Below are 24,361 nucleotides of genomic sequence, written 5' to 3'. Positions count from 1 at the left end.
TGAAGAAAATACAGATGTTGTTATAGACTGAAAAGTGAAGGAAACACTCAAATGTTTTGTTTAGGGGATTTTTTTTTTTTTCTTCCTTCTCTCACTTTGTTCCTGGTCTTTCATATGTGGTTTGCTTGTAAAAAGTTCTGTTTGTACAGCCAGAAATAAATAACTTAAACTAGAATGAAACTGATCAGTCTTACTTGTATAAAGTCATTCTTTGTATTTTAGTATTGCAAAAAATTTCCCCAGAGCACAACAGCACAAGCTGACTATAGTTATTTTTATACTTTGACTGATTCTCTTTCGAGTGACATCAGAGGATTTGATCCCTGCATGGGTGAAGGAATGAGAAAGGAGGGGGCAAAGCAGGGGGAACCGGTAATGTTAGAAATCTCATTATTCCAAAACAACTTACCCAAATGTTTTAGGGACAAACACCCCATAGCTTTTATATACTTTTAGGGGAAGCACCTATAGCTCCAGAGCACAATGGTGGAGCAATCTGTGTATTGGCGCAAGCAATGATGCAAATAACGACTTTTTATTAGAGAAACTTTTAACTACATTCAAACTTAAGTATACCTCCAGGAAGGTGTATAAATGGTGATGCAATCTATCAATTCCTGTCTCCATTGTAATAAATCAGTTGAGAGGCTTGAGCATTTTAAGTGCTTCAATCCACCGTTTTTTTGGCCAACCACTGGGCAGCGCCATGATGATTCCGATTGTCGCTGGACTGTGTTCTGATTGCGGTCTCCACGAAGCCATGTAGGCACGAGCGATCAAGACGGAGATCAACAACTGTTTTAAGTGTTAGTTGGCTATTAATGATGTTTCGTTCGTGAACGAATCTGTCTTTTTGACTGAATCTTTTAAGTGAACGAATTCACAGATCACAGTTAGAGTTGCCACCAGGGGCGATTCTAAGATTTTAATCTCAGGGTGGCTCAGCCCCCAGTGAGACCGTGATATGTGCACATTTTATGAATTCCACTCTGTTGTGTAAATAGTGTTTTGTTTTTAAACCGTGTTTGCGTCACTAAAGCTTGCCAGCTAGTATTCATTGAGAATATTGTAATTTTCTGTAATAAACACTTATAAAGTTATAAAAATGGCCAAAATCGCTTGAACCGACATAGACAAACCATATATTATCGTAACTAACTATTTATTGACAACATGTTTCAAATGTCCTAATCATTCCTGTTTTGTTCTCCGTTTATTAACAAAAATAATAGAACATGAATCAACAATTTTGCAACTTTCATAGATAACAGTTACATCAAACACCACAAAAACCCATTATTACAATAAATGTCAATTATTTGTTGTTATCACTGTACATGGAGTGAATTAACTCCAGATGCTGTTTCTCTGTCTGTCATTAGCTCTTGACTCAAGTCTTATAAACCCGTTCAAAAAATGTGTTCAGATTTGGTCATTTTGGCATGATTCGCTCGGTGACCATTTTTGTTAATCACACTTTTATGCCAGGAGGTGGCAACTAAGGGATGTCTTATGTTTTTTGAGTGATTCAGCACAGAGTCTTCACAGAAACAAGTCTAATTAAAGCTGCAAGCAGCAATGTGGATTCCTCCTCAAAACTGCAAATTATGTAAAAATTGGCATGGTAGAGACATGTACTTCACACATGTACACAACATTTCATTAATTTGTTATTAAACATTGCAAGAATCTTCATATGAACTGGTGATTGAACCAAAGTATCGGTTTTATGACTAGCGGATTTGTAAAACATTATTTTAGCGTTAGTGATAAATAATAGTAAACTGTAATTCTGTCATCTTTTGACATATCAAGGTGACATTTTGTAGAGTACATCAGAGTGATGTCATCTTGAAGCCTGTTAGGTTTGAAAAAACATTAGTCAAAATGGCATTAGATTTTTTGGACATATGGATATTGAGACAATGTGGACATTTACATAAATGCGCACCTTTCAGCCACTTTGTATTGTATTCATTTTTGCTACATATTATATTGAAAGACATGTATCCTACACATACATACCGAGTTTCAAGTCAATTGGAGCTATGGTTCAGGAGTCGTCAATTTTTGTAGTTTTGGACAAATTTTTATTGTACAGGAAAACATCATGGCGGACTCTATGGGTTCTAGAGGCTTTTTTGTTCCTCATGAGAAATGAGGCATATATACCAGGTTTCAGAAATTTTGGATTTATGGGGTGGAAAAGGCATCACTTTGAAAATGGATGAATTGGGGTGTGGCCTGTAGCGCCACCTATAGGCACACGTGAGCCATTTTTGTGTGGTAGTTACCCGTGGCCAGTAGTATCAATGTGCCAAATTTCAAATTTTTTACCAAGGAGATCTTGAGTTATTGGGTAATTTAGAGCTACAAGAATAATAATAATCATAAGAATACTAACAAAAACAATAGGTTTCCTCCTACTGAAGGAATCCTAATTATACTTTAAAATGTACATCTACAAATCTACAAAGACATTTCAGTGTGTTTAAGCATCATTAGTGTTTTTCCTTTTCAAATGACAACAAAGCATATCTGCAATTTTGTGAACTGTTGTGCATGACTATCAAGCTCTACAAAACAGACATCAGTATTAGCCTAAAATTAATCATAAGTTTCAATTACATCCTGAAGTCATTGTAATGTCATCAGTCACTTTTACTCATAATTGATTCAGCCTCTTTCTCTCCTTGTTAAAAAAAGATTACCAAACTAAACGAATGACAATTTCCTCTCCTTCAGTCGGTCGAAAAACGCAAATCGTTGCTTGCTCACGAATCACCTCATTCAGCTCCTTCACAGCCTGCACTCAAATGCTACTGGCTCACACTGCAGTCAGCCTTTACTGGTGTGAAAAGCCACCAAAGCAGTCTCGCGCTTTAAACTAGTTTAGTGCTGCTGATGTTTAAAGAGCTCACAATGTCACAGATTTTTTTAGGGGGCTGAATGCCTCCTAAATAGGGTCTAGCAATGCCTATGGTTGCCACAAAGCCAATCGTCCTGTAAAATACAGGATCATCCCATATTTAAAGATGAAATGTGTCCTGTATCGAATCAGTATAGGACATGTATTTAAGCTGGTCCGATGGCATCACAGTTAAATCATTCATGATAATTAATTTAACTTTGATATTTGTTGGAAATTTTGCCTAAGGTGGGTAAGGGGCCATCTGAAAAGTCCACACATTGTGCTAAAATTGTGATGGGTGTGGTAAGAGACCATCTGAAAACGTCAGCCAGCGAGTGTCCCGTGTTTTACAACTTCAAATGTGGCAACCCCATTCCATAAATTGACTGAGATCTCTCGTTCACTGACGTCTATCCCTTAGCAAGGTAATGAGCTCTAGTTTGAAGCATGAGAATGCTTTGGTGAATTTTCATGCCTGTGAAGACTATAGCATGAGCCAATTACATTCGGGTGCAGCTTTGAAGGAGCATATAATTGGTTTCACCCACTGAACAAATACGCCCTTCACTGAACCAGGCGAGTCAGTTGTTTGAGTCTGAACGAGATGAGACGTCTCATTCGTGAATGAACTGAATGTACTGGTAAACTCGTTCGCAAATTAAATGAATGACTCAGTCATCTTGTTAGTGAATGAGAATACACTGACTGACTGAATGAGGGGAGGCATGTTGTTCGTTCAGTTCGTCAATCTCATTCAACATAAAAAGAGGCAGGATGAATAAAAGTGATTGATGACCACACATTACAATGACACAGACTTTATTTAAACTCAATTACTTTTAGGTTAGTATCTATATCTTATAGTTTGATAAAAGGTTGTGCTCAGCAGTTCACAGTATGATAGATATGCTTTGTTGTCATTTGTGGGGAAACGCTTATGATGCTAAAACACTGAAGTATCTTAGAATTGTACAGACGCAAATTTTAATAAAGGACAATTAGACTTGTTCTGGTCATGAATAACAATGCTGCATAAGACGGTCATTTGTCACCATCGACAGATGCAAAAGCATAATTTGCAGAAATGGTCAATGAACAAATCAATAAACTAATCTGAACAAATCTTTTTGGTGAACAGATTCAAAAGACTCGAGCTACTGAAATGAATCAAAATCACCACCACTAGATAACTACTCAAAGTAATTAATGATATCAGCATAACTAACCTCGGGCCATCGCTTCATGTCATCTACCAACTCAGGTGAGGCACTGTCAAAAAAAGTTCATCACAACTCTGTAAAGTATCGGCACATGTTGGGGATACATGTTTTTTGGGGGGTTTTTTTTGACAATTTTAACATATTTTATACTCTAAACAACACATTATCGATAAAGACATACACCTGGAGACCTGAAAACGAAACAAGCTTTGGTTATGAATCGTGGAACAAAGCTGGATACGGGACGATTCGAAGGGGATGCTATTTCGTTTGGGACGTCCTGTTTAATACGGGATGGTTAGCAACCCTACAACCCCAATGAGGAAGCCAAAAGTGCAAATGGCACAGGAAAACTCCCCAATGTTCCACCATTTTGATTTGTATCGAAAATTTGCATTTTTTGAATTTGAACTCGTCCGAAAGAACTTATCATCGGATTATCTGCAACTTTGTAGTTGATAGTCCTCAGACCATACTGGTACACACCGAAACTTTTCGTGTTACATTTCAACAAATTTGATGGTGAGGATGTTGTAGAAGAAGCAGTGTCTTATCTTTGCAACAGTTTCCCGTATAAATGACACTTCACTTGGTATTAGTCCTTACTTTCAGCAGTTTGGTGACAGCACCACCTATATGTTAAAATGTCAAAACACTGGTTAAAATTGTTATAACTTGGCTGCAAGTCATGGTTTCTCCTTTTATACATTTCTGGGGGCTTGTGGAAAATTGATTAGCAATTTTCCAAGGCCAACCATACACCTTTCTGACATTTTCTACCTATTTGTGTACAGTACATTCAGAAAGTATTCAGACCCCTTCATTTTTTTCACATATTTTTATGTTGCAGCCTTATGCAAAAATACTTAAATTATATATATATTTTTTTACATCAATCTATACTCCATACCCCATAATAACAAAGAAAAAAAACTGATTTTTGATAACTTTGTGTTCACTTAAGTCTACTTTTAGCTTCTTTTATTCAATTGGCTGGGAATTTTTTCTGCATTCTGTCCGCTTGTTCTGTTTATGTCATGAAGCCTTGCCAAAGCATTTCGAACAGCAAAAAGAACAATTATGTTTAAGTGTTCAATATGGAGTACCAAATCAGCAAATTTGCAGTGGTAAAACTCATAATACTAAACGATCCAAATTTTAATAACAATCTCATCTAAATCTCATGGGACTACTTCTTTCATCAATTTTCACCTTTAGTTTTATTCAGATGGAATGATTTTTTAGTTTACAACCTACATTCCTCTTCTGTCACTCACTCGACGTTGTGTCGATGTAGTGACACTAGGGGTCACTCTTGAGAGGCTCGAACATCTCAGATCTTTGAGAAAAGGCCAATGAGATTTGGCGAGTGGAATTTGCATGCCACTCCCCCAGACATACGGGTTTAAAAGGAGCTGGCTCGCAACCACTTATTCAGATTTTTTCTTCGGAGCCGAGCGGTTGTACTATCAGCGAGCTGAATACTACTGCTGTTGACCTCTTAAGAAGTGTATGCTGTTGGATATACAGTGCATTTCCAGCGGCTTTCTGTCCTTCTGCATGACGAGTACATATTTCGCCCCTGGGCATTCGACAACGCTAAAAGAGTGTATATTCCTGCTAAAGAGTATATTTTCTCTATTAGAGCACACACATTGATGTTGAACATCTTTTTAAAGATGCATTTTTATAAAGATTGCTTTCCGTCTTTGTGTGATTCCTGGATGCGGTCGCTATCTCTCCGCTTCTGACGGCCACGGGCGCTGCCTCACGTGTCTGGGCAGCGATCACACTGAGGCAGCGTTTGTGGATGGTTCATGTTCTCAATGCGAGAATATGACCATGGCAACGTTGTGGTCGCGGCTTTCCTTCTTCCGGGGGAAAGCAACTCTAGCGGTCGCTGGAGGCGATTTGGGGGCTTCAATGGGCACAGCTCCACCGGGTAAATCCCCGTGGATCTCCCATTCCACAGCACTCTCGTTTGCCCCCGGCGAGTTCCGAGAGGAGACCAGCTCACCCCAGGGCCAGCTTAGTGTCTCTTTCGGAGCTCCGGAGCGGGATGAGTGCTCGATCGCTGCATCGGAGAGCGTACTGGCAATATCAGATACCGAGGACTCGACTGGGCTGCCACCTTCGGGTTGGCCCGCCCAGTCTGAGGCTGATGGCGAGATGACCGCCATGCTTGCCAGGGCTGCCGCATGTGTCGGGTTGGAGTGGAACCTTCCACCCTCCCCTGGCCCTCGCAGCTAGATGATTGGTTCCTGGGTTTGGGGCGCCGCTCATAGCCCCCCCCCCCCCAGGTCCCTTTCTTCCCGGAAGTGCACGATGAGATGATGAGGTCGTGAAGGGCACCTTTTTCTGCCCGAAACCAACCTCTCAGCTCATCCACTCTCACTACCTCAATGGCGGGGCGGCCCACGGGTATATGGAGGTCCCTCAGGTGGATAATGCGGTTGCAGTGCACCTGTGCCCACAAAGCACAGCCACCTGGTGGGATAGCCCGGCACTCCCTTCCAAGGCCTGTAGGATGACGTCGTCTCTGACGGCCAAAGCCTACAGCGCCACTGGTCAGGCCGCCTCTGCCCTGCATGCACTAAAGGAACTGCACGTGGGTAGTCCTGATCCTGATGTGATGCAGGAGCTGCGCTCGGCGACCAACCTCACCCTCCGGGCCACAAAGGTCATGGCGCGAGCACTAGGGCAGGCGATGCTAATGCCAAAGCACATTTTGCATCAAGATTGGTTCGCGGCGGTAGACCTTGAAGGACGTGTACTTTCACATCTCGGTTCTACCTCGACACAGACCCTTCCTATGGTTTGCTTTCGACAGCTGGCCCCGGGGGCTGCGCAAGTATGCATTCCCCCCAGTGAGCCTACTTGCACAGACCCTGTGCAAGGTCAGGGAGGACGAGGAGCAGGTCACCCTCGCGGCACCATATTGGCCCACCCAGACTTTGTTCTCAGACCTCACGCTCCTCGCGACAGCCCTTCCCTGGTGAATTCCCCTGAGGAAGGACCTTCTTTCTCAGGGACGGGGCACCATCTGGCATGGCCTGCTTCCATACTAGATACGTCTCTTCCCACCAGGGATGTGGGGAACTATACAACGTTTTTTGGGGCGTTGGGGGAGGCTAGGTGCAGACCGGTGCACCTGCTACTACGCATGTAGCAGCTTGCTTGCACCTGCACCAGCAGTCCACGTAACACGGTTCAGCTAGTTGTGGCGTTTCGTATAGGGACCCCTAGTGTCACTACATCGACACAACGTCAAAATCCTGAAAAAGGGGACCTTGCTGCTAAATCAGATATTTATCGAAAATAGAAAATAAGATGTATAAGAAAGGGATCATAAGATGATATTTTAAATATTATGCATGTAAATTAATAATAATATATTTTTTATTTTATGTAAATCGTTAAACAGGCCTGGTTATTATTAAAATGATTAATTCACAAGGCAGAGGAAATACCAGTACAGGTCAGATGGAGATGAGAGATGTATCATGTGTTTAAAAGGATGAAGTAATCTGAAGAATTTTTCTTCACCCCACAGCTGTTCTGGAAGCATTACACACAAAGCGTTTTTGCATATTTCTGCCTTTGTTATCAAAGCAGCTGTAATATGAGTGAACACGACAGTGTGACAAGGCAAAAAGATCGCTCAGATATCGCACGCTTGCATTGTAGACAGTTCGATGATTACAAACAGGAGCGATTGTTTATTGTGTCATTCACTTGAAGAGACATGGTATAGCATGGCTCGCTGCACGTTTGTCTAGAGACCAATGAGCACAATGAGCAGCAGAATGCTGCGTGCGAGTGACAGAGAGAGACGCAACAGCAGTAATAATAATAATATTATTAGAAATGTATTCTATTAAGAAATGTATGATTTTCTGTTTTTTAAGACGTTAAAAATGCATTTTGGGATTTTTAAAAATGCTTGAAGGATATTTTCACAAGGCACCCCTGATCTCGCCAGATGGCACCCCGTTTGGGAAATGCTGTATTAGATGAAAGAGAGCAGAGTGCTCATTCACTGTAAAGCGTGCAGCACAGTCAGACTACATATAAGGCACATTAAGACATATAGAAAACTGCTTATCCAGAAGAGTGAAGCTGCCATCAAAAACATACACACTTGAAAGTACTTCACTCGGTTTACCCCCAAAATAAAAGCTAAATTTAAGAAATAAATGTAATAAGGGGCCTTGGTAGCTCAGCGAGTATTGACGCTGACTGCCACCCCTGGAGTGGTAACTGATAGATCGTGGATGTCTGTTGCCTGTTGCGTCGATGGATGAGGCGGGCTTTGAAGCGTGGCATTCCGCAAGGAGGACTCGTGACTCCCGTCAATTGTGTGAACCGTAGAGCAGAGAGTGAGAGGCTTCCTCGGGACTTATTGTCCCGAGTTTCCTTGGACTCTACATGGCATGGAGGCTGCAAGCCACGAGGGCAATGGCATGGAGGAATGAGGAGCTGCAGAGGAAGTGGAAGAAGCAAGAAGAAGAGAGAAGATTGAGAGAGACTTCTTCCTTGGTACGAGAGTTTTGCATTGAGATTGGCAACACCCCAAATGTGTCCTGAGCCAATCAGAAGTGGCTTTTCAGAGTCACATGGTCAACTGGTCGGTCCTTTTCAAAGTTGATTTACAATCCTTTGTGTGGAGGATTCTTACAAATTTCCCATTCAAAATAGTACATGTTTAATCATTAACTTTTATATCTTGAAAACGGTGCAAGAGACATGACATTCGTTGTCATCAACATTCTCTACGTAAACAAGCAAGCATTAACATACTAAATATGACATACTTTCATGAATATTCCACGTATAAGTAACAAAACATGAAAATACCCGATCACAAATCCTATTGGTTAATTCATTGGTTTTACAACATGGATAATACATTACACATTATGAGAAATCTGATTGTCAGCGTATATAGTGCATTCGGAAAGTATTCACAGCGCTTCACTTTTTCCACATTTTGTTATGTTACAGCCTTATTCCAAAATGGATTAAATTCATTATTTTCCTCAAAATTCTACAAACAATACCCCATAATGACAATGTGAAAGTTTGTTTGAAATCTTTGCAAATGTATTAAAAATAAAAAATGAAAAAAAAAATCACATCTTCACATTCACAGCCTTTGTTCAATACTTTGTTGAAGCACCTTTGGCACCAATTACAGCCTCAAGTCTTTTTGAGTATGATGCTACAAGCTTGGCACACCTATTTTTGGGCAGTTTCTCCCATTCTTCTTTGCAGGACCTCTCAAGCTCCATCAGATTGGATGGGGAGCGTCGGTGCACAGCCATTTTCAGATCTCTCCAGAGGTGTTCAATTGGGTTCAAGTCTGGGCTCTGGCTGGGCCACTCAAGGACATTCACAGAGTTGTCCCGGAGCCACTCCTTTGTTATCTTGGCTGTGTGCTTAGGGTCGTTGTCCTGTTGGAAGATGAACCTTCACCCCAGTCTGAGGTCCAGAGTGCTCTGGAGCAGGTTTTCATCAAGGATGTCTCTGTACATTGCTGCATTCATCTTTCCCTCGATCCTGACTAGTCTCCCAGTTCCTGCCGCTGAAAAACATCCCCACAGCATGATGCTGCCACCACCATGCTTCACTTTAGGGATGGTATTGGCCAGGTGATGAGCGGTGCCTGGTTTCCTCCAGACATGACGCTTGCTATTCAGGCCAAAGAGTTCAATCTTTGTTTCATCAGACCAGAGAATTTTGTTTCTCATGGTCTGAGAGTCCTTCAGGTGCCTTTTGGCAAACTCCAGGCGGGCTGTCATGTGCCTTTTACTGAGGAGTGGCTTCCATCTGGCCACTCTACCATACAGGCCTGATTGGTGGAGTGCTGCAGAGATGGTTGTTCTTCTGGAAGTTTCTCCTCTCTCCACAGAGAAACACTGGAGCTCTGTCAGAGTGACCATCGGGTTCTTGGTCACCTCCATGACTAAGGCCCTTCTCCCCCGATCGCTCAGTTTGGCCGGGCAGCCAGCTCTAGGAAGAGTCCTGGTGGTTCCAAACTTCTTCCATTTAAGGATGATGGAGGCCACTGTGCTCATTGGGACCTTCAATGCTGCAGAAATTTTTCTGTACCCTTCCCCAGATCTGTGCCTCGATACAATCCTGTCTCAGAGGTCTACAGACAATTCCTTGGACTTCATGGCTTGGTTTGTGCTCTGACATGCACTGTTAACTGTGGGACCTTATATAGACAGGTGTGTGCCTTTCCAAATCATATCCAATCAACTGAATTTACCACAGGTGGACTCCAATCAAGTTGTAGAAACATCTCAAGGATGATCAGTGGAAACAGGATGTACCTGAGCTCAATTTTGAGTGTCATGGCAAAGGCTGTGAATACTTATGTACATGTGATTTTTTTTTTTTTTTTTTTTTCTTTTTTTTTCTTTTTTTTTATAAATTTGCAAAGATTTCAAACAAACTTCTTTCACGTTGTCATCATGGGGTATTGTTTGTAGAATTTTGAGGAAAATTATGAATTTAATCCATTTTGGAATAAGGCTGTAACATAACAAAATGTAGAAAAAGTGAAGCACTGTGAATACTTTCCGGATGCACTGTATTATCAGGTTAAGCCTTGAATAGTTACCATTCTTAGTAGAATGACATGAATAATACAAGATTAAAGATTATACTCATCGATTTGTCAGTTATAAGTGATTACAAATCACTACACATATTTTAAAAGGTACATCAGTCTATAATCATTAATTTGTCAGTTATAAAAGTGATCACAAGTCATAACACATCATTTTCAGAGATCTAGCAAGGTTAGGTATTGCATACAATACTGTACAAAAAGGGATATTCTGTGCATTTTATAGGGTTAACTCATTGAAGTACAGTGACTTTGTGTGTAATGTTCATGGATTAAGATGAGATGTCTTCATATTAGAATCATGCAAACATGAGGGTCTTTAGCTCTTTAGTGAGTTTTTTAGCATGTGACAGGAATTGTCTCATTTTAGGTGTTCATGTGTTACTAGATGAATGAAACAAAGTGACTTTCATTAGTTGCTATTTGCAAAATACTGATCACAATGTCTCATGATCTGATGAGTCTAGTTTAAGTGTAGCAAATTGGTTTATATCGAAGGACAAAAACAGAGTGTGTTTTAGCCTCTCCCAGGGTTTCCAGGGAGTGTGATCTAACACAGGGGTCAAAGGGGATTCCCTGATTTACGACATCTACGAGAAGGGGTCCTCTTCATTCACAGATCTTCTGTTGCTTGTTTTGTTGGCCAGATGTTCTTCATTTCATTTAGCGGTGCCAGGCCAGACTATGGGGTGCCATTTTGTCATTCTCTAAGTTTTTGACTTATGATGAATTTCCAGGGGCCTCTGAGCATGGAAATGAATGATTCTTCAACCTATGAGATCCTACACACACCATATCACACTATCTGATAGTTATGCTGGTAGCACATCCTGATAGGTATTATCTGCCTGACAAGATTTGCTACCTAGGTTTTTAACACGTTTCATGCTGTTTTAGTACATAACGACAGGTTCTCCCATGCCTCCCGACATGTGCTACCCATGTTTTAACTTTATATATCACAGTTTTTACTGCTGGTAGCACATCCTGAGCAGGTAGCACAGATTGTAAGAACACCAAGTAAGGTGTTTACATAGCACGCAAAATCTGTGTAATGTGCAAAAAATCCACACGTGTCGATCGGGTTATTCGTAAGACGTTTATGGCCTTTACGCCGATAAAGGAACGTGGTTTATTGCGTTTACATGACCACATACGTTGTCGGTTTATTAAGCATAATCGGTGTAAGAACGTGCATTTAAACGTGCTGATGCGTTTAGATCTTTGATCAGTTCTACCGTGCTAATGGGCTCATTAACAGATATGGTCAAAATCTGAAGCTGGCCTTGTCAGTTTATTTTTTGGGAATGCTATTTAAATATTGTGTAAAAGTTCATTATATTTAACCAGTTCTGTGTATTATGGATCAGCATTATATCTGCCATCAGCCAGCCTGTTTACTATATAACGGTACAGGCATCAGCCATTGAAGAACCCATTTTAGTGGACCAATAATGCATAGCTTCTTTGTCTTTTGTTTTATATTCATTTCTATGAAATGACAGCATGTTATTGATCTATCTGATCAGACTACGTTAAAATTGGCTTGGATTAATTGAAGCCTATATAATTTTTAATTTGTAACAACAGTGAAAACCAAACTCTTCTTCTTCTTCTTCTTATCTTATTTATTTATTAATTAAAATGCAGTTCAATTATTGAAGGCTTATAATAATCTCTAAAGATGGTTGTAATAATTTATTTTTTATTTCACTGAAGAAATCTGCTGTTGTGCCTTCAATACACTGCAGCACAGTATGTCCAGAGAGCATGATGGTATATAGTTTTGGAAAGCCATTCTCTGCTCAGGTGTCAAATACTGTATGTAATACTGTTTCAGTGCCATTTTCTATCAGCAGATCACGCTGTCTGCATTCATACAAATGCCATAAGCAAGAGTGGATATCCACTTATGTGTTAAGGGGTTTGTTTTTGTGTGTTTTAATGCATATTGATATGTCATTTTGTTTACACTTAGGAAAGTTGTCTTGGCATAACCACTTGTCTGGTTTAGATGTCTCTGACCAATATGAGTATCATGTTATACAGTATTTTAAGCAGCACCTGAATGTACATAAACAGCATGGAATTATTGTCTTATCTCATATGCACCTTGTGTCATGTTCTGATGTGAATATATGTGTCATTTTCTTGTATTATTGTAAATGAAGAAAATACAGATGTTGTTATAGACTGAAAAGTGAAGGAAACACTCAAATGTTTTGTTTAGGTTTCTTTTTCTTTCTCTCACTTTGCTCCTTGTCTTTCATATGTAAAAAGTTCTGTTTTTAAAGCTAGAAATAAATAGCTTAAACTATAATGAAACTGATCAATCTTTCTTGTATAAAGTCACTCATTGTATTTTAGTATTGCAAAATGCTCCCCAAAGCACAACAGCACAAGCTGACTGTAGTTATTTGAGAGAATTTACACTTGGACTGATTCTCTGTCGAGTGACATCAGAGGGTTTGAGTTTAGCATGGGTGAAGGAATGAGGAAGGAAGGGGCGAAGAAGGGGGAACCGGTAATGTTGGAAATCTCATTATTCCAAAACAACTTATTATACGGGTTTTTTTAGGGACACCCCAAAGCAATCTGGGGAAGCACCTATAGATCCAGAGCACAGTGATGGAGCAATCTGTGTACTGATGCAAGTAACAACGGAATTTTTTTTAGACAAACTATAAACTACATTCAAACTTCAGTATTCCTCCAGGTGTATTAATGGTGATGCAATCTATCAATACCTGTTTCAGTTTGATATGGGTTGAGATTTTGCATTGAAAAGCATCAGGTTGAGGTGCTTGAGCATTTTGAGCACTTCAACACGGGATGTTTTGAAAGGGGGGGATGGGGGGGACCTCTTAATTTTGTGCATCTTAAGGCTGAAACATATGCTACTCTACACTTTTAGGTGAACACAGATGTTTCTAGCTACGCAAGTTCAATTTCATGCATAGTTTCATTCCACAATGTGTCACACATACATAACATAATGCAAGTACGCACTGCAATCTCAACGTTGCCACAAGGGGTGCTAAAGACCTTATTCACTGTAGCAGCATCTTTAATTTTTGATGGGAATGAAAACGAGGCTGTGAGGGATACACTTAAGCCCTATTGTAGTTATTAAATATATGCTTGGTTATCACCAAAACTCTCTTGTTTTGTTCTAGATTATTAGACCTGTGGTTCGGTTGAACTAAATAAATGCTAGTATCCTATCAACGATGTGACGTAGCGCTGCCTAGGAAGCCTGTCCGAAGCCAGTTTCCAGAGGTACCTGCGTACACAAACGCTGTCTGTTATGTCATTTACTGATGGGTCAGCATTGCAACAAGGTAGCTGACTTTGGTTTAGGACGCAACCGACGTAACGTGTACGCATAATTTTGTCTAAATATGCATATTTACTGGGAATTCGACTGTCAAAATGAAAGTCACAAAGTCAAATCCACACGCATGGAAATCTAGCAAAACAACAGTGATTCAACATTGTAACTAAAACAGTCCATACTTAATTGCTTTAAGGGTGTTTTTATTTAATTACACAACATATTGTATTCATTATTGTAATAGTGTATTTATTCATGTATATTATCAGTAAATGTGTATTCAAATAAGTTGTTGGTGAGACCAGATCATCTTGTCATAAATTATGAATTATGTATAAATTACACAAAACTGCAACATAAAACAAGTGTGATGACTACCCCTGTTATCCTCTATATGCTCTGTGTTTTTTTTGTTTTTTTTCTGAGCCAATCTGGGCAATGAATTTGTGAGAAACACAAATTTAAGAATATTTTGCATCAAACTTTCTTGTTTATATACTGTATGGCAAGATTAAATTATATGTTATACTGTCTATACATTATAAGAATGAGAGAAGAGATGCTATAAAAATATAATTAAATAGATAATAACAAGAAATGTAAATATGATCAAAGATAAAAAATTTAAATAAGGATCAATTATTTGGATTCTGCCTGTTCATTTGCCCCAAGGACTAGGCTAATGCATAATTGTACCCTAAAAATTTTTTTATTTAATCTTTAATAAAATATAATACAAAATAATAATACATATTTTCACAATAAGTTTATTAAGTTAATTTAGTTAAAAATGACCAAATTCAATATGATGGAATTTTGTTATTAATTTAAAATGAGCAAATCTTAAAACAGGCCAATATATGTACACACACACTGGTAGCCAAAAGTTTGGAATAATGTATAGATTTTGCTCTTATGGAAAGAAATTGGTACTTTTATTCACCAAAGTGGCATTCAACTGATCACAATGTATAATCAGGACATTAATAACGTGATAAATTACTATTACAATATGAAAAAAATTTTTCAGAACTTCTTAAACTACTTCAAAGAGTTCTCATCAAACGTGCAGCAATGACAGCTTTGCATATATATATATATATATTAGAGTGTAATAAAAAATGGGCCATCATTTGGTTGTAATAGGCCCTTAAATGCTTGCAACTATTTCTTTAGATTTACTTTAGACACATCCAAAGCAAATTACAAATAAGGAATACAATACAGTATAAGGGTCAGTTCATGTCAAATCAGATAAGGCTGTTACTCCACAAACTTAGATTTTGTTCATAGCTTGCTTAGTTGTTGGTGACCTAAAACTGGGCCTGTAAATTATTTCTAGCAGATTCTAACATTTTCATATTTTGTTCAGCCCCCTTAAGTATTTCAAATATAAGATACATAGACTAACGTTTAACCTTCTTTCCAAATGCTTCACAGTCTCATCAGGGTATACTGTAAATGTTCAACTTCAACTGGCGCCTGAAGTTAAAATATTTAGAAACATATGTGGTATTGCGACCTTAATTACACCATAAAAAGACTAAGAAAATACTAATAAATGTGTTTTGATCTTAAAACATAAGCCTTAATTGACTGTCTGTCTTTCTGAGTTCTGTCCCTGCCATGATCAAAATGGGAGATATTAACATTTTAGGCCACCCACATATTTAGAAATGTTTTACTGTTTTCCAACTGTAGCGTCCATTCTGGAAGAAAAAAAAGAAGGAAATAAATGTACCATGAGGAGATTCTGAAGCATATGGACTGTAAGGGAACCATTTTATATATCTACCAATTTGTATGAGGTCAGCAATCACGATTCTTAAGATATCAATCAAGACTTTTTGGCCTGAAAGTAATAAATATTTCAGAGTGCTGAGAAAGATATGAAAATGCACATGAACTCTTTTACAGACTTTAGTTTTAGATTCCAAACAACACATAAACAAAGTATGTACAAAATCTGAGTTGATGCAGCAACGCACTTCTTTAATTTGGTCTGATTTCACAAGAACTAGAGGTAGCATTACTAGGATATATCAGTATTGTGCCTTATTGTATTTAACAACATTTAAACAATTCTTTTAATCAGGGAATTTTTACAATCAGTGTATGACATTGGTATTTCACAGGTATTTCAACGGGTGTGGCTGTTTTTTCATCATCCTAACAGCCCACAAGGTGACGGTATTGCATTGATTTCTATTGAAGGACCATTGAAATTATATGGTACAGTATACCATTGAAAAATGGTTTTTCTTTAAAGAAACTGTGAAACCAAAGAGTACATTTATATTGAGATGAGTCTAGAACATTGAATGTTCACATGAATGCATTGCTTGTTTGCTAAAGAGAGAACACAATGAAAATAAAACAGTTTCAGGGAACATATTACAAAATATGCCATTTATATTTATGCCTCTGTTTTTTTTTTTACATTTTTTGCAGATAATGAACTTCTGGATAGATTATGTAAAGATATACACTATATTGCCAAAAGTATTCGCTCACCCATCCAAATAATTGAATTCAGGTGTTCCAATCACTTCCATGGCCACAGGTGTATAAAATGAAGCACCTAGGCATGCAGACTGCTTCTACAAACATTTGTGAAAGAATGGGCCGCTCTCAGGAGCTCAGTGAATTCCAGCGTGGTACTGTGATAGGATGCCACCTGTGCAACAAGTCCAGTCGTGAAATTTCCTCGCTACTAAATATTCCACAGTCAACTGTCAGTGGTATTATAACAAAGTGGAAGCGATTGGGAATGACAGCAACTCAGCCACAAAGTGGTAGGCCACGTAAAATGACAGAGCGGGGTCAGCAGATGCTGAGGCGCATAGTGCGCAGAGGTCGGCAACTTTCTGCAGAGTCAATCGCTACAGACCTCCAAAGTTCATGTGGCCTTCAGATTAGCTCAAGAACAGTGCGTAGAGAGCTTCATGGAATGGGTTTCCATGGCCGAGCAGCTGCATCCAAGCCATACATCACCAAGTGCAATGCAAAGCGTCGGATGCAGTGGTGTAAAGCACGCCGCCACTGGACTCTAGAGCAGTGGAGACGCGTTCTCTGGAGTGACGAATCACGCTTCTCCATCTGGCAATCTGATGGATTAGTCTGGGTTTGGTGGTTGCCAGGAGAACGGTACTTGTCTGACTGCATTGTGCCAACTGTGAAGTTTGGTGGAGGGGGGATTATGGTGTGGGGTTGTTTTTCAGGAGCTGGGCTTGGCCCCTTAGTTCCAGTGAAAGGAACTCTAAATGCTTCAGCATACCAAGAGATTTTGGACAATTCCATGCTCTCAACTTTGTGGGAACAGTTTGGGGATGGTCCCTTCCTGTTCCAACATGACTGCACACCTTCCTGTTCCAACTTGACTGGCCTGCACAGAGTTTTGACTAAACGGCATGCGATACATTCTCAATGTAGTCACGAGCCACTACAGACCTAATTCAGTGTAGTGCCATGTTTGGTTTTTGACGGGAATGAAAACGAGGCTGTGAGGGATAGATTTACCATCTCTTCAGTGACATGCACTGTATAAGGGCCGAAACATACTCTACACAACTACATGAACACAGCATATTGCAACGCTAGCTTGAGTTCACATGTCGTTGCATTTTGAAATGTATCATAACTCAACGCAAGTAAGCGTTGCATTCTCAGCATTGACGTAAGAAAAGCTATAGCGAGATTCGTGTGAACTGTCTTCTGTGGTGAGTTTTCTCTTTTAAGTAAACTACTGTTATTGCGATTTATCAGTTTGAAGAGAACATTAGCAAGCAAGTAAGGTCAACATATTTAGTCAATATATTTATAGTAACTTAAGCCTGATACACACTTTAAGATTTTTTCTGTATTTTACAATTGCTGCATTTCAGACAGTAAGATATGACCCCATTAAGATACCAAGACAGACTGTGCGACATCAACTGCCGCACCATGCTGACAGTAAATGGCCTGCAGTGCACACACTGGTGCTATTCCTGCCAACAAGATTTCGATGCGTCCAGTGTAGACATCCTCAAGCCTTTGTGTATACGGTGTAACTCACAATTGACAGCGTTGACTGGGCATTTTAAGTCATCAGTTCACGTCACGTTGTCTCATCCGCATAGATGAGTGAAATTAAAATGGTGCCGCACAAGGAAAATCAAGCTATAGCTTGCAGGACAGTGTCAGAACTTCGTTGGAGGCTAAAGATCATCACAAGTGGAATTAGTCAACCGTCAGTGAGCATGTCACACTAAACGATGTAAGAATGCTGTTTTTTTCCCTATGATGACAGAAATCCCTTAGGATTCCACGAAATTCATCTCAGATGGCAGAATCATAGCGAAAATCATACAGTGTGAAACAGGTTTTACCTGAAAAATGACACATCCAGTTTAATGGCAGAGAAATCTGAAGGTAACTCTATCGCCACTTAAGTACTGAGGTTTGTTTCCGTAACGGTAACACAAGTTAAGCATGTTCAACTGGATCGCGCGTTGTCAGTGCCGTGTCAAACTGATTGGATCTGTGTTCACATACTTGTGTACTAAGCTTTCAAAAAGCTCCTAAATCACATCTAATTGTTTTCTAAAACTCATGTTGTCTGGAGTTTTTTGTCTACTGAAATTTCTTGGAAAGATATTTATTTAATGTTTCATCAGCGGAAGAATCAAAAATCACTTTAAACAACTGTACAACCCATTGAAGAGATTATACGTCTATATCTCACAGCCTCGTTGTCATTCCCATCAAAAATCAAAGATGGCCCTGTGAATAAGGTTTAGTGAGATTAGTGTGAACTGTCCGCAAGAACGCACATTAACACAGTAGTTGCCCTGAAAGAGAAAACTCATCATAGAAGTGGACAGTTCACACTCATGTCCACTATAGCATGCCTTGTGGCAATGTTATGAATGCAACCTGGGGCGGACTGTCCATTGGGAGAACCGGGACTTTTCCTGGTGGGCCGGCCACGAAATGGGGCCGAATGGGCAGCGATATACTGAAACGGGCCGCCGCGTTATGCAGAACGGGGTGCAACAGGCTGAAGAGGGCCGCAAAACAGCGGCACAATATGCCGAAGGGGGGCACGATATGCAGAATAGGACAGCGACAGCACCCCATCCTTACCATAACAGTTTAATGACAGCACCACCTACTAGTTAAAATGTCACACTGGTTGAAAATTGATAACCTATTAGTGTATATATATTTTTCAATGTTGCTCCTACGAAGTTTGTCTGTTCTTCACCAAAACTGGCTAAAGTCATCTACAATGTGAATATATGCATACTTTTCTTTGTTAATTGACACTTGATGAATGTTGATGTAGGATTTGCTGCTTGTTAAAGCTTGTTATTATTGTAAATGAGGAAAATACAAGTATTCTATACAGAAAAGTGAAGGAAACACTAAATTGTTTTGTCTAGGTTTTTTGTTTATTTTTTTAATTTTATTTTTTTATTTCATTTTTTCTCACTTTGTTCATGGTCTTTCATGTGTGGTTCACTTTGTACAGCCATAAATAAATAACTTAAACTATAATGAAACTGATCAGTCTTTCTTTTATAAAGATGTTTATTGTATTTTAGCACTGCAAAAAAACAAAACCAAAAAAAATTCCCAGAGCACAATAGCACAAGCTGACTGTAGTTATTTTGAGCTCAACCGACTGACTGAGAGACTTTTATACTTGGACTGATTCCCTGTCGAGTGACGCCATAGGGTTGTCCAGCGTGGTTTAAGGAATGAGAAAGGAGGGAGTGAAGCAGGGAGGAACCAGTAATTCCAAAATGTATTATACAGTTTTTTTATGGACATCCCAAAGCAATCTAGGGAAGCACCTATAGCTCTAGAGCACAATGGTGGAGCAATATGTGTACTGATGCAAGTAACACATTTTTTTTAGGCAAACAATAAACTACATTCAAACTTCAGTATTCCTCTAGGTGTATTAATGGTGATTAGGGTTGCAAAATTCCTGGAATTGTCAAAGTTGGAAACTTTCCATGGGAATTAACGGGAATTAATGGGAATAAAGAAATTAGCAAAATTGCAAGTTAGCCTATAACAGGGAACTTAAATGTAGTTGAAAAAAAAAAAAAAAAAAAAAAATCTTACAGCATAATCTTGGTTAAAACAACCAGATTTAATGCAAATTCAGTTGAAATTCTACCCTGCGCATTCCTCAATCACAAGCACACAGCACACTACTTACTGTAGGCTACTTACTACAGCAGGAATATTGAAGTCACAGTACTGCATTGAGCCCAAGGACTACATCCAGTCAAGTTTTGATGGTATTATTAGGGTAAATATATTTGATCTATGGTATTAAAGTTTAACTAGAAAATACTAAATCAAAATGTGTTTATACAGTAGCTAGCTAGCCAGTATATCAGATATTCTAAATGTAAGCTAGCTAACACCATTTCATTGACAATTTAAGAGGCTAGCTATCATGGTGCTAGCTAGCTCAACTGTGATGCTGTTTCTTCTGCTAGCCAGTTTTCTGTTATCATACAAGAACAGAGGTTATAGTTTGATTTAGCATGCTGACTGAGGAGTGTTCATCTTTTCATCTAGCCTATTTCTATTCATTTGTCCAGCATCAATTGTAAAATATTTTTACCATTCCAGAATATTCCAATTGTTTAGCTAACTATTTATATATCTGTGCATGGCATTGCATTAGTGTTTTTTACAAGCTTTTTTCTAATCTTATTCTGCAGAACAATGCCACGTGCACCATCTGATGTGTGGATACATTTCACCTCAGCCAATGTAGAAGGAAAGGCTGTGCAAAGACCTATGTTGAGAATACCACAAAGATGCAGCAGCAAATAGCCAAGTGCCCAAAGTTTTTCCCAGTGTTTCCAAAATCCCCCAGCTTAACCTCCCATGGAAAGTTTCTGGAAAGTTTCTGGAAATTTACCGGAACTTTTCCGCCCCTTTGCAACCCTAATTGCGATGCAATCTTGCCTGTTAAAATTTGATATGGGTTGAGATTTTGCAAAGAGAAGCAATCTAGTTTGAGTGCTTCAATACGGGATGTTTTGAAGGGGGGGGGTGGGGGGTGGGGGGTCTCTTAATTTTGTACATCTTTGGCCAAAAAAAAAACTCTACACAAGTACGTGAACGCAGATGGATTTAGCTTGATTTCATGCGTAGTTGCGTTCCAAAATGTGTCAGAGTCATTGAAGTGGGGATCATGCATCTATCCTTGTTTGAATATTTGTAATTAAATATTTTAGTATGTGGTTTAGCCAGAGGGGAACTGGACACACAGTGAGTCTGGTTTCTCCCAAGATTATTTTACTCCATCAAACAACATCTTATGGAGTTTTGTGTTCCTAGATGCCACAGTCGCCTTCGGCTTGCTCACTGGGGTTCTAAATAAAATGATTACTTAATTTGTTATTTTTATACACAATTCACAATTGTATTTATTCAAACTACACAATGAAGACTTTGTAGATATTACAGTTTCATTTTCTGTTAATGCATGATTTTCTGTAAAGCTGCTTTCAAACAATGTGTGTTGTGAACAGCGCTATACAAATAAAAATGACTTGACTATACAGAGCGTTTCTAACATTGTGGAGAGTGTAGCGGTCAACTGGTGTGTTATGACAGTCACCATTTGCGGATACTATACAAACAAATGGGGAGAGCTGTAAACTGACACCTACCTGTCGCAAAATTGTCTATGTCTGCTCTTATAAAACAGCAATTTTATCGTAGTAAACTCCACACATAGTTCATTCAAAAAGTAATGTAAAACATGTTCAAGATTGATGATGAACTGTTTCCAAAAGCAGTTTATTCAGCGTAATAAAGCATCTCCTCCATAGACATCCATTAATAAAAATGGCCTCTTGTCTCCTCGCCAGTGTACTGCCCATAGAATGTCTATGGGACCACCACATTATGCTATTTTAGGCTATGCTTGTAGGCTCCCCTATATAAAAGTGTTCTGGTATCGCCCCACAATCCCCCTCTACCATACATGGTGGTGTCATGTGGTATCTGTTACTTTTCTCAGTACTGGCCAGGATGGGCCAATCACAGTCAATTATTATTAATTAATGAGGATTTTTAAAAATCTTTTTTTAGATAATGGAGAGGGGGATTTTCATTCATGGTTATGAATCCTTGCAATTATCAGTTTTTATTAAAAATGTCTATCCAGTGGTAAATGTCTCAGAAGGGATAAAAAAATATTTAAATGCGTATGCATGGAGGATTCGGTTTTCAGAGCATCAAGCGCCCCCTGCAGGAATAAAACTTGTACATGGCTGACAACATGGGCAATTTTGGTCTGTAGGACTGTTACCCACACAAAATTTTGTATGAATTTAGGAAACATGAATATAACATATGTGGTGTCATATAAATATATCATATGTGATGTCATATGTGGTGTCAGTGAAGATGTTAAAGGCATCCAAAGAAATGATCAGTGATCGGCAGGCAGGTTTCAGATGAGCAAGTAAGAATTTTAATTTTCTAAAAGAGTTCATGTTTTTTCTGAAACATTAACCCTAATGCTCACTAAGCCACATCCAATTTTACAACACAGATGTTTGAAGTTAACTCTATTGTCCTCTTAAATACTGAGGTTTGTTCCCACCTACAGTAAACTATAAACTACATTCAGACTTCAGTAAACCTGAACTTGCACACAGCTTCTGATCTGAGTGTATCCGAGGCTGAGACAAAAGTTTGTGGGACCATTTAGTTTTAGTTTCAGTAATATTTAATGATTTACTTTATATAAATGACACCCCAGAGATGTAAGAATTTTAACTTTTAATATAAAGTGGATTATATTCTGATATTTCATCAAAGCATGGCCCCATACATATCCACAAACCTAAGCCCGAATACCCACTGACACTATAACTTCCCCTGCGCATGCAATGACACGAATAGAAACTGGTCTGTGGGGAAATTCAGACAGACAGAAAACATACACACAGCAAGTACGAGTCTTTAATATGTATTGTATGTCAGTAATCTTTATACTCTACAGTAAACTATGATAACCTCTTTTACATCCAATGATTTAAGTGTTTTGAAAATATTTCTAAGGTACATATGGAAATAGACTTTTGTGTAATCATTGTTATCATCAATAGAAATCATGTAATCATGTGTGCATACACTTTCTAGTCACCACTTTACATATCAGATATAGAAATTTGCCATTCTTTTATTTCAGAAGTAAAAGTCGTAAGTGTTGTACAAATGTTCGTACTGGTTTGGACCTCCACTGCTGTCTGTGAACTCATTGGTCCTGGTAAGAGTATCAGTTATCTTATACTGCAATATAAAATTGTCCTTGTGATTTAAAGCTCAGAAGTAAGGAAATTAAGTAAAATATAAAGTAGTTCATTTTTTAGGGCAGCAATGCTGTATATCAACTTTGATAGTTGCATGTGATACGGTACTTTCTGTAGTGAGCTTTGTCATATGTTTTGTAACAGAATTTATGATATGCTACTGTATTTTTATTCATTCAAAATGTTATTGTTCAGATCCTGACAAGTTTTATGGCACTGCAATCTATAATGGTAAAGCAATCTGTAGAAAGGAGTTTCCTGACAATTCCTGTGAACAGTGGATCAACATCACATGTCCAAACATGTCGTGGATATGACACAAGAATTCACTGTTAAAATAACAGGTACAGCTGAACTTCATGCAATAAATATTTGCGTATGTACTAAATGAATCTATTTTGAATCTACTAACAATGGTTTTAAAACCAGTTCGACCCCTGAAACTCCTGACAAACAAGGTACTATTGTATAACATATTCCATTATTGATCACTGTATACTGTTCCAGATTGTTTGTAACATAGAAACAGCTCCTCTGCCACATCAGTAACAAAAACATTAAAAAAAACTTTTCTGTGAAAATACTTTTTAGATAGTAACTTAAAAGGAATGTAATTATAAATGGGATTTATTTTTCAGTTAAGTAATCAGTAAAGTAATCTGAGTATAGTATTAGAAAAGTAATCAGTAATCTGTAGTAGATTACTTTTTTGAGTAATTTACCCGACACTGGTTCTTGTTTGTTCTTATGCAGTAATGTTAACATGTACAACATGTAATATTAAAGGTGCACTCAGTAACTTTTGTCTTTGTGTTAGTGATGGGCAGAACGATCTTAAAGTATCGATACTTCCGAAACTGATTTTGTATCAAAAATATCGATCCTCACACAAAAATGTTGATTCTAAAAAAAATTTAC

The 24,361-nt window shown here is 38.7% G+C and overlaps 1 protein-coding gene across 1 annotated transcript in view; it reads left to right on the top strand.

The window, feature by feature from the left end:
* The window catches only part of LOC127423608 (PH and SEC7 domain-containing protein 1-like), a 76,165-nt gene extending 55,215 nt beyond the window's left edge, over window positions 1-20,950 (top strand). The window contains exon 13 of the mRNA XM_051668061.1: window positions 20,831-20,950. Coding sequence (XP_051524021.1) covers window positions 20,831-20,854 — 24 coding nt within the window. The 3' untranslated portion in view covers window positions 20,855-20,950. The remainder of the gene's footprint in view (window positions 1-20,830) is intronic.
* Window positions 20,951-24,361: the final 3,411 nt, after the last annotated feature.

The sequence above is a fragment of the Myxocyprinus asiaticus genome, chromosome 32, assembly GCF_019703515.2.
Source record: "Myxocyprinus asiaticus isolate MX2 ecotype Aquarium Trade chromosome 32, UBuf_Myxa_2, whole genome shotgun sequence".
In the NCBI taxonomy this organism is placed as follows: Eukaryota; Metazoa; Chordata; class Actinopteri; order Cypriniformes; family Catostomidae; genus Myxocyprinus; species Myxocyprinus asiaticus.
The sequence above is the reverse complement of the archived record's forward strand: the minus strand, read 5'-3'. Positions and strand labels throughout refer to the sequence as shown.